The sequence below is a fragment of the Takifugu rubripes genome, chromosome 11, assembly GCF_901000725.2.
Source record: "Takifugu rubripes chromosome 11, fTakRub1.2, whole genome shotgun sequence".
Lineage (NCBI taxonomy): Eukaryota > Metazoa > Chordata > Actinopteri > Tetraodontiformes > Tetraodontidae > Takifugu > Takifugu rubripes.
In genome coordinates, this window is record NC_042295.1 from 2,299,567 (window position 1) to 2,311,743 (window position 12,177).

Genomic DNA, 12,177 nt, shown 5'->3' on the forward strand with positions numbered 1-12,177 from the left:
GAGGAGGATCTAGAGAGGTGGAGGAGGACCTAGAGCGGTGGAGGAGGACCTAGAGAGGTGGAGGAGGACCTAGAGAGGTGAAGGAGAACCTAGAGAGGTGGAGGAGGACCTAGAGCGGTGGAGGAGAACCTAGAGAGGTGGAGGAGGACCTAGAGAGGTGAAGGAGAACCTAGAGAGGTGGAGGAGGACCTAGAGAGGTGAAGGAGAACCTAGAGAGGTGGAGGAGAACCTAGAGAGGTGGAGGAGGACCTAGAGAGGTGGCGGAGGACCTAGAGAGGTGGAGGAGAACCTAGAGAGGTGGAGGGGGACCTAGAGAGGTGGAGGAGAACCTAGAGAGGTGGAGGGGGACCTAGAGAGGTGGAGGAGGACCTAGAGAGGTGAAGGAGAACCTAGAGAGGCGGAGGAGAACCTAGAGAGGTGGCGGAGGACCTAGAGAGGTGGAGGAGAACCTAGAGAGGTGGAGGGGGACCTAGAGAGGTGGAGGAGAACCTAGAGAGGTGGAGGAGGACCTAGAGAGGTGGAGGAGAACCTAGAGAGGTGGAGGAGGACCTAGAGAGGTGAAGGAGAACCTAGAGAGGTGGAGGAGAACCTAGAAAGGTGGAGGAGGACCTAGAGAGGTGGCGGAGGACCTAGAGAGGTGGAGGAGAACCTAGAGAGGTGGAGGGGGACCTAGAGAGGTGGAGGAGAACCTAGAGAGGTGGAGGAGGACCTAGACAGGTGAAGGAGAACCTAGAGAGGTGAAGGAGAACCTATAGAGGTGAAGGAAAACCTAGAGAGGTGGAGGAGAACCAAGAGAGGTGAAGGGGGACCTAGAGAGGTGAAGGAGAACCTAGAGAGGTGAAGGAGAACCTAGAGAGGTGAAGGAAAACCTAGAGAGGTGGAGGAGAACCAAGAGAGGTGAAGGAGAACCTAGAGAGGTGGAGGAGGACCCAGAGAGGTGGAGGAGGACCTAGAGAGGTGGAGGAGGACCTAGAGAGGTGGAGGAGAACCTAGAGAGGTGGAGGAGGACCTAGAGAGGTGGAGGAGAACCAAGAGAGGTGAAGGAGAACCTAGAGAGGTGGAGGAGGACCTAGAGAGGTGGAGGAGAACCTAGAGAGGTGGAGGAGGACCTAGAGAGGTGGAGGAGGACCTAGAGAGGGGGAGGAGAACCTAGAGAGGTGGAGGAGGGAAGGGTTTACAAAATGGTGGTTAGAAGAGATGCTGCATGTTTAAAACTTCTTCTTTTGTGGTCAGGGCTTTGGGACAGATGCAGTCACACGTGTTCAACCATATTGCCAAACTGTCCATTTGTGACAGACCTTTCCCCTCTTGGCTAACGTCTCGAGATGTTGCTTCTGTCGCAACTTCCTGCGCCAGGCAGAGCCACGCGGTCCTCGGATCAGACGCCGTCGGCTGGTCGAGGGTGACAGCCCTCTCGCTGCAGCAGGTCCCCACCAGCAGCACTTCTCTCAGCCTCCTCGGGGAGTACACCTGGCTCGAGGGAGGCTCGGCGTTTGGCCCGGCTCCTACAGCACTGCGAGACATAGACAGCAGTGGACCAGGGACATTGATGACATCAATCTCATTCAGCCCTTTCTCTTTCCTCTTTCTCCTCTCACACCCCACAGCTTGTGACACTGCACAAGCTCTAAATACTTTGGGGAAGCACTGAGTACTCTGATCCAGTTGCCAAAGTTGGCGATGACACAATCAGGGGTGGCGGACCATCGGCCCACACTCTGGTGCCAGCGAGCTGGCTGGCTGGCGCTCGCACTCTGGTTTCATCCACGCTGGTGGAGGAGGACGCCACGGTGCACCACCTGGCTAATCTGATATCGTGCATTTAAAAATTAACGGGACCCTTTCATCCTTCGCTGGAAAAAGGTCGCCAGAGTGGACTCTGATCCAGATACCATTTTATTTCTAATGTGTCGTTTTCTTGCCACTTTGGCATATCAGTGTACTGGATGTTACGCATTGTTTCTACGACAATAATCAATACTGGCTGTGACCTCGTTAGTACCGAGTCTGATGATGTTATCTGGATTGTGTGAGGGGAGACAGTGGATCGTTGGACAGAACCAGGTATCAAGAATAGAATGCTCTCTGTGACACCAAGGCTCTTAGCAGGAGAGGAAGGGAGGACAGAGGACTCAGATATTGTGTTTTTGGAAGATAATGCCCTTAAATATCATTGATTGTTCTGATCTACTTGTATTTAAGACTGCTTTCAAGCAAGCAGCTGAAAGAGAAGGGACCCCTGAGGGAGCCCTGAGGTGCCCCACTGTAACATCAGTCATGCTGGGGAACAATGAAGGCTGGCAGGTTATTAGCTGCTAGGGAAAAGGACTTGGTCAGCAGGTCAAGGCTTAGATGACCGGATAAGCGATGAATGTTTAAAAGTGGTAGGTGTAGAGGAGGGGTTACATTTAAGTAGTCAACATTTGATTATGTTACACAAGGTGGGCAGTTTTTGGGTATTCCCCGCCGATTTGTTTGTATAAGAGGCCAAACAGCTCTTGCAGAGTGCTGTTGGGGGATGGTGAAGCTGTAAAAAAGGGTTTTTCATGTCTTTTTTTATATGTAATGTTGTAAAAATCCTATTGAAAAGCATACTAATATATTCATTCACTCGTTCATTCATCGCCACTCATGGAGACGTGAGTGAACTGTAGACGGTGTTAATATTGACTTTCATCATGTCCAGTGAACGCAGCCACAGGCTGAAAACACACTTTTCACCCGCTTTATATGCTGTCATTACGTCACCTACTGAATTCTTTCCGGATCGATTTTGGAGAGTAAATTGCGATGTACAGTTTTTACTGCGGCCGTTCAGTTCATAATTACGTTACTAATAAATGTCCAGCTACTTGTGGTGGATCGCAAAGGATGATGTTACTTTCTAGGGACCGTTGGCTGTTTTCACTGTGCATCATAGAACACAGAGTCCACGACACAGAGTGCAGCGAGCCTTAACATTCAGACAGCCGGAGCCAGTTAGAGGGCAAAGGTCACCTGGGCAGACCCACATCACCCTCTCCAGAGGACCAAATCCCACCTCAGGTAATTAGTTCCCTGTGCTGAGTGTGGTCATGATTCACTGCAGGCATGTGCAGGCTAGCTTACTGGTCAGTGACACCTTTCACCTAGATAGATACAGTAGACACAGACAGACAGACAGACAGACAGACAGACAGACAGACAGACAGACAGACAGACAGATACGTAGTCCCACTGAACAGAAGAGTAAAAGTGGCTGCACTGATCTAAAGTGATTTAGTGGCGAATGAGTCCAATATCTCCAATGTGATGACTGAACGAGCTGACAACACTGTCAGACTGCCCTGGAGGGGGTGGGAAGTCTGTCCTCCTGGAGGGGGTGTGAGGTCTGTCCTCCTGGAGGGGGTGGGGGTCTGTCCTCCTGTAGGGGGTGGGAGGTCCGTCCTCCTGGAGGGGGTGGGAGGTCTGTCCTCCTGGAGAGGGTGGGGGTCTGTCCTCCTGGAGGGGGTGGGAGGGTCTGTCCTCCTGGAAAGGATGGCGGCCTGTCCTCCTGGAGGCAGTGGGGGTCTGTCCTCCTGGAGGGGGTGGGAGGGAGGGTCTGTCCTCCTGGAAGGGATGTGGCCTGTCCTCCTGGAGGCGGTGGGGGTCTGTCCTCCTTGAGGGGATGGGGGTCTGTCCTCCTGGAAAGGATGGCGGCCTGTCCTCCTGGAGGCAGTGGGGGTCTGTCCTCCTGGAGGGGGTGGGAGGTCTGTCCTCCTGGAAGGGATGGTGGCCTGTCTTCCTGGAGGGGGTGGGGGTCTGTCCTCCTGGAGGGGGTAGGGGGTCTGTCCTCCTGTAGGGGGTGGGAGGGTCTGTCCTGGTTAGCCAGCATCCTCTTGCTGCCCACCTCCTCCAGAGTCCAGGGAACAACCCTCAACAAAGCCAACCCTCCTGACTGTCCAATCTCTCTCTGTCCCAGGCTGATATGCTGTCTCCAAAAGATGGCTGAGGCCACCACGCAGTCCTAGAAGCTCCTCAGGAGTGTCCCATGCACTCCAAAAGACCTCAGTCCCCTGAGTAGGAGGAGTTCTGACCCTTCCTATACAGAGCGGCCCGTTGTGGGACCAGTTTATTGTTCAGATGAACTTGTAATTGTAGGTAGTCTTCAGGGTCGGTGGAGAATGTTGTCGCCCGTGAAGGCCACCGCCAGCTCCTTGGTTCCCCAGGGTTGATCTGGAGGTGGTTCTGCAGGCACCATTCCACAAAATCCTGCATCAGTCTTCTCCCGATCATCTCCGTCAGTCATGAAGCCGACCAGAACTACCTGCCGCCCCGCTTTTGCTCAGAATTTGGCCATTTTCACATCGCCAGCAGTGGGTCTGTGGGTCTGACCTCCTGCTGAGGGGCCTGGCTGTTTTTTTCCTCCCTCTCATAAGTCGTTGCATCGACCACGTCGCACGAACGTCAGCGAGTCAATAGTCAACAAGGTTTCGTACTTTGCACTTTTGTCCCTTTATAAAGTCCACGAGATCAGTGCAGATTGAACAATGTCCGAGCGCTAATTTAGCGACGGTGGATGGCAGATGCGGCTAATCTGGAAAGATTGTAACGGACGACATTTGAGTAAATAGTCAAATTTATTGCTCCAGTGAATAAGCTACTAAGCAAAGGAGTATTTCCCCCTGAAGACGTTGTCTGAAGACTGTCTGTGTCCGTCACAACACGACGTCCATGTCATCAGACAGCAGGATGACGCGGCTTTCATACTGCAGGCCGGCCGAGCCGCTAATTTCCCAGGACGATTGCAGGGTCATCCGATCCGGGACAAATACCACGACGACCCTTTCACGTAGCCGAAACGACCGACGTGGGCTATTATCCCGCAGTGTGAAAGGGGCTTTAGAAATTGCTCATTAAAAGCATGTTATTCACAATAATCAGGTGTGATTGTGTTGCATGCTACATAAGACACAAGTGGGATCAGATCAGCTCATCATTCTTTACATGTTAAGGCTCAAATATGTTCGAAATCTCCTAAATGTATCTGAAATGAGAGGCCAAATATGTCAAAAATGACTGCAGCAGCGTGGGATGAGTGAAAGGGAACCGCATTTCTCTCCAGTTTTCCATCCCATCGCCTGTTAAACAGCCCCATCTGTTGTCTAAAACCTTCTCTGGTCCTGTAGTGTTGCTATTAGCCGTCACTACCGACCATTTTGTTTAGATTAACGTCACTATGATATTGCGCAGCAGAGATGGATGACAGTGAGGAGTCGAGTGTGGTCCTCCCTCACAACACGAGTTTGAGCTCCAAGTCGAGTGGGGACAAGATGTTTTCCCTAAAGAAATGGAACGCCGTCGCTATGTGGAGCTGGGACGTCGAGTGCGATACTTGTGCCATTTGTCGCGTTCAAGTGATGGGTGAGTCGGACGAGCCCTCGGTTACATTTCTAACCGGTCGCTAATGCTAATGCAGCTAGCAATGAGCAGGGTGGAGAGCCAATCCTACATGACACTGCACATTTAACGCATTTTTCTCTACCAACAGACGCTTGTCTTCGGTGCCAGGCGGAAAACAAGCAGGAGGACTGTGTTGGTACGGAGCTTGCAATGAGCTATCTGCAGCAGACTATTAGCCTGCTAATGCTAGGACTGCTAGCGTGCAATTGCTATAACAGTTAGCAGGCAGTTTTTCAGTTATTACTGATGGCACCTGAAGTGTTAAACGCACTAAGTCAAAAAGGTATTTTGAAAGAGGGTTTTTCAAACGTATCTGTTAATGTATGATCACGTACGGAAGTGGATTAGGGGGTTTTACTACCTGCTGAATGGAACATGTAGTTTAAGAGCATATCAAATAATTGGCGTGCCTTTAAAATCCACAAACAGTAAATGTAGGTATGTTTCCATGTAACAGATTCTACCATTGATGCGCTTTCCTTTTTTCAGTGGTGTGGGGCGAATGCAACCACTCTTTCCACAACTGCTGCATGTCTCTGTGGGTGAAGCAGAACAACCGCTGTCCCCTGTGCCAGCAGGACTGGGTGGTTCAGAGAATCGGCAAATAAGACCTGTCCGAAGGACCGTCTGCAAATGTCAGCTCCACCTGCGCACACCCCAACACGGTGTCCAACCTGGCTGTGATCCTTGCAGCGCTGCGCCACATTTCATGGACAGCTGGACTTCACCTCATGACTGTATGTACAGTAGCACCGGTCGACGGTGCCGTTGAAGGATGTGGAATTATAGCTGAAAATTACACGCTGTGACCCGAGGGGCAGCGGGTGTCCGTCACAGGTTAGCTGTACCGAATTGTCCTCTTATGTTGAGCACATCCTGAACGTGTTCACCTTTTTTGTAAAAGAAAATAAAGTGTTTTGATTGCAATATGTATCGGATGTTTTTGGAAGAGTCGTAAAAGTCTAGTTTGATGTAAAACCACGTGTTCTGTTGCTTGCATTTTTGGTTTTGGGAGATTATTAAAGTCTTTAACAAAGGTTCCTCTATCAAATATTAATTGTACAGCTTCCCAATATCTCAGAGGAATGACATTCTCAGCTGTTTTCTCGACGTATCGGGAAAAACTTTGTAAGCCTTTGGCCCTTGTCTTGTAACCGGCAACCTTGTTACATGCAGATTTTCTTCATGGTTTTCTAAACGGCAAAGCAAATACTCATCGTGTCAGATGTCACGTCATCCTGGTAGTCCAGTTAACTCGCACAAGTCCTTCTAAAGATAGACTATCCCAAAAGCCTCTTAGGTTCAAACCTCATAAGTTGCTTTCCCTTCACACCGTCTACAAATAAGCATGCGAGGTCTAAGCTAATAACAAATCCCTTCAGTTAGCAGAGCAGTGAACCGTGATGAGGTTCTACCTGCTGTCAAAACCATGGGAATGGGCTGTTAGGCTGGAGCTGATCACAGATGGGTACGTTACAGGGTGAGCTGATGTATCTGAACAACCTGGTGGTCAACACAACCTACCCGGGTGCTCAGCAGGCAGGCACCAGCCGGTCGTCCATGTCATTGCCAAGACCAAAGTCCTCCGGCCTCCTAGGGTCAGAAGGAAGCTGCTACGAGTCCCTGTGCGAGCAGCAGCCCATCGGGAGGAGGCTGTTCCGCCAGTTTCTGCTTGACTCCAACTCTCAGTATGCAGCTGCAGCCAAGCTCTTGGAGGACTTTGATTACTGGCAACATATGGAAGACGAAGCAAAAGAGAAGGCCAAAATGAGCGTCCTGGCCAAGTTCTGCCAGCCCGAGTCCAGGACCTTCCTCTTCTCTCACGCAGGAGACGCAGCGGAAAAATACACAAGTTTGTCCATCAGCAACTTCGATGAGGCAGCGATGGAGCACGTGAGGGAGGCTACCAGAACCTTCCTGAAGGGCGGACCTTTCTCAGAGTATCTGAAAAGTCCATTTTTCTACAGGTTCCTGCAGTGGAAGGAGTATGAAAAACAGAAGATCACGAGGAAATACTTCTATGAGTTCCGCACTTTAGGGCGCGGCGGTTTTGGTGAGGTGGGTGTGAATGTAAAGTATTCATTCCTGATGAGCTTCTGTGAAATATGAAGGATTTTTACATATTTAAATACACCCTGCAATGGTGTCAGATTATCGGCGTAGATTAATAGAGTCCTTGCTGCCACTGTAATTACTAAGATTTTCAATAATGTAAGAAATTGGATGGAATATACATTCACGTATTTTAAACCTAAAAGCCGCATGTCTTGTCGGTCTTGCAGGTTTGTGCTGTGCAGGTTAAACACACGGGCCAAATGTACGCCTGCAAGAAGCTCGATAAGAGGCGCTTGAAGACGAAAGGCGGCGAGAGGCTTGCCCTCATAGAGAAGCAGATACTGGAGAAGGCCAACAGCCGCTTCGTCATTAATCTGGCTTATGCCTACGAAGACAGGACACACTTATGCCTGGTGATAGACCTCATGAGTGGTGGAGATCTTAAGTTTCATATCTATGACCTGGGCAAGCGGGGTATCCGTATGGAGCGTGTTGTGTACTACGTTGCCCAAATAACTAGTGGAATTCTTCATTTACATTCAATGGATATTGTATACCGAGACATGAAGCCTGAGAATGTGCTGCTGGACGCCAAAGGACAATGTCGCCTGTCGGACTTTGGATTGGCTGTGGAGCTGCCAAAGGGGAAGAAGATCTGCCAGAAGGTTAGTGTGGAAGCTTGTCAATGCCTTGGACTCCAAAGCTCACTGTCAAACATTTCTTTTGCTGTGGTCAGCGTGGTACCTACTGCCCTAACTAAGTATTCACCTTTGTTCTTTTTAATATATGTGAGAGGGACTTGTGTTTTGAGGAGGGTAAAGGAATTCCTTTTTGCGCTGCACACCCCAATCCTCTAGGTGGCGCCGTCGCACTTTAAAGCTAATTACCGACCGCCGCTACAGGTCACGAAAACGAGAAGGCACTTTTGTGGCCAGTGGGTGGCGGTAGAGCCCCGATTTGTTGTCTGTCAGCCGCCAATGACCCACCGCAAGAAGAAGAAGAAGAAGAAGTAGGAGGAGAAGAAGAAGAAGTAGGAGGAGGAGAAGGAGAAATAGGAGAAGAAGAAATAGTAGGAGGAGAAGAAGAACAACGTCGGCGTCGAGACCAGAGTAGGTGATGTTTTTACTTTTACTATAAAACATCGTTTATATTTTAAAGTATTTGTATCGAGTATTATGAGTCAAGTTAGCGACCATTACAGCACTGTCAAGTATCTGTCGTTTTACTGTAACCATGGTAACCCTCTCCTTTGCCATGGAAATTCCTGATCCTATCAATTCCACTCTTATCAAACTGATTTAGATGTAAACACATGGTGGCCTAATGCCACAATTACCGTCAAATCGTTTTGTACTTTTTGAGTAATCATTTTATATAGAAATAATGCGTAATTTGGTGTTTCCATACAAATCTGAGTTCTCTATGTTAAAGTCTAATAAAATACAATCATTTTACGTCTTAGGAAGTATGATCATCCTCGTAACTTGTCTTTTCTTGCCCTCTCCTGTAGGTGCATCTCTGTTTTCCAGCCTGGAGCCAAAGATGCCATGTTAAAACTTTCCCACTGTGTCCCAAATGAGCCAGCTATATCCCCACTTTGGGGTCCATATAGAGAATGTAATCACACCTAAAAGTAGCTGTGTAGATACTATACGCATGTAGACCATGTGTTTATCTTTGTGAGCTTTTATTTATTTCTATTCTCTTAATTTATCTTTTATTGAGATAAATAGATTTGCAAGTTGAGTATATTTAGGAGTGTGTTCTCATTTCCCATAAAGAAAATGGTAATATTATCTGCCATCTTTATTCTTGCTTGTACCTGGTGGGACAGAAATCCTGGCTGGATTGAGGCCCACAAGGACTGGGTCTGGACCCCTCTGCATGACTGCAAGCGAATAAATAAATAAATACCAGTGGAATTTTCTTTTGAGCAATTAATTATACACTGAAGGACAACATGCAGCACCTCATCTGTATTGAAAATGAGGCAGTTCAGCATTAACATGGTTAGAAACTAACACAATAGAGACAAGAATAGCCAGGTAATGAAGTTGATGGAACAGATAGGTGATTATCAAATGTCAAATGAGGTTTTTATCTTCGTGTCTCTTATCTAATGTTTTATGGTCATATTCAGTGTTATCAGGTAATGTGTGTGCGAAAGGCACTTATAAACTGAATGTTTTTTCATTTTAATTTTGTTCTGGGCAGTGAAGTAGATATGCTGCTCTAATAAAACACCTTGTAACCTGGTAACTGTCATAAATATGTTATGTCCTGAAAGATTGACCTCAGAGAAGTGTGTTAAAATGCTGTTTCTAAACACGGCCAAGCACAGATATATCTGAAATAATGACAATATGCTTTGAGCTTTGCATAGGTCAGGCCAAAAATGTCCAAGAATTTAGTAGCTAAGACAAATGACTGTTGACGGCATTTTGAATGTGTCATTTTTCATTAAAGAAAGGATATATAGGTGTATTTTTACAGTGAGTAAGGCAGTGCCACATTTACCTTCCCCTAACATGTATCCAGAAGATTTGGTAGTTTGTGAGTATTTGCTGGTTACACTAGACTGGCTACCTTAGAAATAACCTTGTGATTTACATTTGCCTTATTTAATTAGACCCCCTTGGGTGACCTCATATCTCCTTATCTCCAGACAAAAGTGAGATCATTCTATACCCAGGATGGTATTTCTTTGCCCTCACGTTCGAATGTGAGGAATCTTGATCAGGATCTGGCCTTAAAGTCACACATTGGACGGGACTACAGGAGCACCTTTTTATTTCTGTAACATTGCACGGATTAGCTTTACATTTATTGAAGGGAATGAAGAGACGAGAAGTGGATGGACGATGACGTCAGTGACTAGAAACGACAAGTCTGCGGAAGGTTACCTGACCGGCCCGTGGAACACACTTGTGAAAAGATAATGAAACTTAAGCGAGATTCTTGTACAACCCCAACATACTCGTTCTCATCCAACTGCATCTTTTGAAACATTGAGGTGAGGTGTGGCAGAAACCCTGCTGAGGAACCTGGTCCCTCCCAGGACCCTGTCCAGGTCCCGGAGGCTGTAATATAATTAAATCTGCAAATGGGTGAAAGCAGGTTACACCCCTGAATGGGTCACCAGCTCATCCATGGCCCTCTGTGGGGGTTCAGTACCTTGCTCAATGGTACCCCAGCAGTGCTCTGAAGGTGTCCAGAACACCTCCCAAATTTAGTCCATACTGGGGCTTGAACCTAGAACCCCTTCGCTTCTCAGCCCTACAGACGGAGTTACCACCGACTTGAGTTGAATTCATTAAATTCATATATCCACTTACAGATATGTGCATCTGATCTTTAAAGGTGACCCATTCCTTTTGTGCAGTGCCCCCATTAGGTGCTAAAATTATTTTCAGGACCCTCCTCTCCTGCCGTCCCCACATTAATACACTCTCAGAGCACGCGAAGGTTCACTATTTTTGTTGTGTGTCCCCTCAGGCAGGTACAACTGGCTACATGGCTCCGGAGATCCTGAGGCAGGAGAACTACGGCATGTCGGTCGACTGGTGGTCGGTCGGCTGCAGCATCTACGAGATGGTGGCCGCCCGTTTGCCTTTTAAAGATTTCAAGGAAAAGGTGCAGAATGAAGAGGTGACGCGTCGCACTCTGGAGGACGACTGCAAGTTTCAGCACAGCGACTTTGACGCGCCCGTCAAAGATCTCATCAGTCACTTTCTGAAAAAGAAGGTGCAGAATCGCCTTGGATGCCGGTAAGAAGACCCTATAACGCCCCCCTTCTTTGGCTAGGTGCTGCTTAACACGGGAAAAAAACCAAACTACTAAACTCATATTGCTAAAGTTGTTGCCTGGTTTGAGCTTCCAACTCAAAAACTCACTTTTAACCGTGTTTCCATTGCATCACTGTATTTTCTCTATCATGAAGAGCACCTTTCTACTGCATATTTTGTTTAATTTAACACATATTGTGTCTTTTTAACAGTAGTGGTGATGACCCTCGAAACCATGTCTTTTTTAAGGGCATCAACTTCCACCGTCTGGAGGCGGGGCTCGCGGAGCCCCCCTGGGTGCCAAAACCCAACGTGATCTACGCCAAAGACATGGACGCGTTCAGGACCGCCTCCGAGGTCGAGGACGTTAAGCTTGACTCTAAAGATGAGCGGTTCTTCAAGGAGTTCAGCACGGGTGCCGTCCCCGTTAGGTGGCAGAAGGAGATGATCGAGAGCGGGACGTTTGACCTGCTGAACAGCTCCGAGCTGAACGCTTCCTGCCAGGAGTCCGTGTGCTTCTCCAGGATGTGCATCATTACCTGAGAGCTCATTCACAGAATATTCTGTCACCTGAGCGAACCTTGTGCTCCATGACAGGACTGTTGGTGTTCCCCTGCTGTGCACCGTGTGCTGTGGCGCTGTCTCAAGGACTGGAGCTGGTTCCCTCATTTTTAGTTCCCCTTTTATTCCCTGCCAGTTAAACACCAGAGGTTTTTATTTTTAAAAGCAGCCCAAATATTCAGTTCCTGGTGCAGCAAGTATTGCAGACAGGCTCGGCGTGCACGTTGATCTGAATTGTTGCCTCGTTTTCCCCTTTCAGGACTATTATTTACTTTCAAAGTGCCTGATATAAGGATGCGTAAGGATGATATTACTCCAGTTAAAGGGGCTTCAAGCAAAACTGAAATGCCTGCTG

At 48.2% G+C, this 12,177-nt stretch overlaps 2 protein-coding genes across 3 annotated transcripts in view; both read left to right on the plus strand.

Annotated features, from left to right (window-relative positions):
• The first annotated feature begins 5,073 nt into the window (after positions 1 to 5,073).
• On the plus strand, positions 5,074 to 6,349 carry rnf7 (ring finger protein 7). Its single transcript, XM_003976987.3, has 3 exons — positions 5,074 to 5,382; positions 5,510 to 5,557; positions 5,911 to 6,349. The coding sequence occupies exons 1-3, from the start codon at positions 5,217 to 5,219 to the stop codon at positions 6,027 to 6,029; spliced, it is 333 nt and encodes a 110-aa protein (XP_003977036.1). The 5' UTR covers positions 5,074 to 5,216; the 3' UTR covers positions 6,030 to 6,349.
• Positions 6,350 to 6,591: 242 nt separating this feature from the next.
• Positions 6,592 to 12,177, plus strand: part of grk7b (G protein-coupled receptor kinase 7b) — a 6,494-nt gene continuing 908 nt past the window's right edge. The window contains exons 1-4 of one of the 2 annotated variants that reach the window (XM_029844478.1): positions 6,592 to 7,479; positions 7,704 to 8,141; positions 10,972 to 11,243; positions 11,474 to 12,177. The exon at positions 11,474 to 12,177 is cut by the window's right edge and continues 908 nt beyond it. In XM_029844478.1, coding sequence (XP_029700338.1) covers positions 6,886 to 7,479; positions 7,704 to 8,141; positions 10,972 to 11,243; positions 11,474 to 11,804 — 1,635 coding nt within the window. In that variant the 5' untranslated portion in view covers positions 6,592 to 6,885 and the 3' untranslated portion in view covers positions 11,805 to 12,177. The remainder of the gene's footprint in view (positions 7,480 to 7,703; positions 8,142 to 10,971; positions 11,244 to 11,473) is intronic. The other variant, XM_029844479.1, reaches the window with a different exon arrangement.

Coding starts and splice junctions, on each gene's coding strand:
- rnf7 (XM_003976987.3), top strand. CDS start 5,217: ATGGATGACAGTGAGGAGTCGAGTGTGGTCCTCCCTCACAACACGAGT. Junction 5,383..5,509: donor TTGTCGCGTTCAAGTGATGG/GTGAGTCGGACG, acceptor CTCTACCAACAG/ACGCTTGTCTTCGGTGCCAG. Junction 5,558..5,910: donor CAAGCAGGAGGACTGTGTTG/GTACGGAGCTTG, acceptor TCCTTTTTTCAG/TGGTGTGGGGCGAATGCAAC.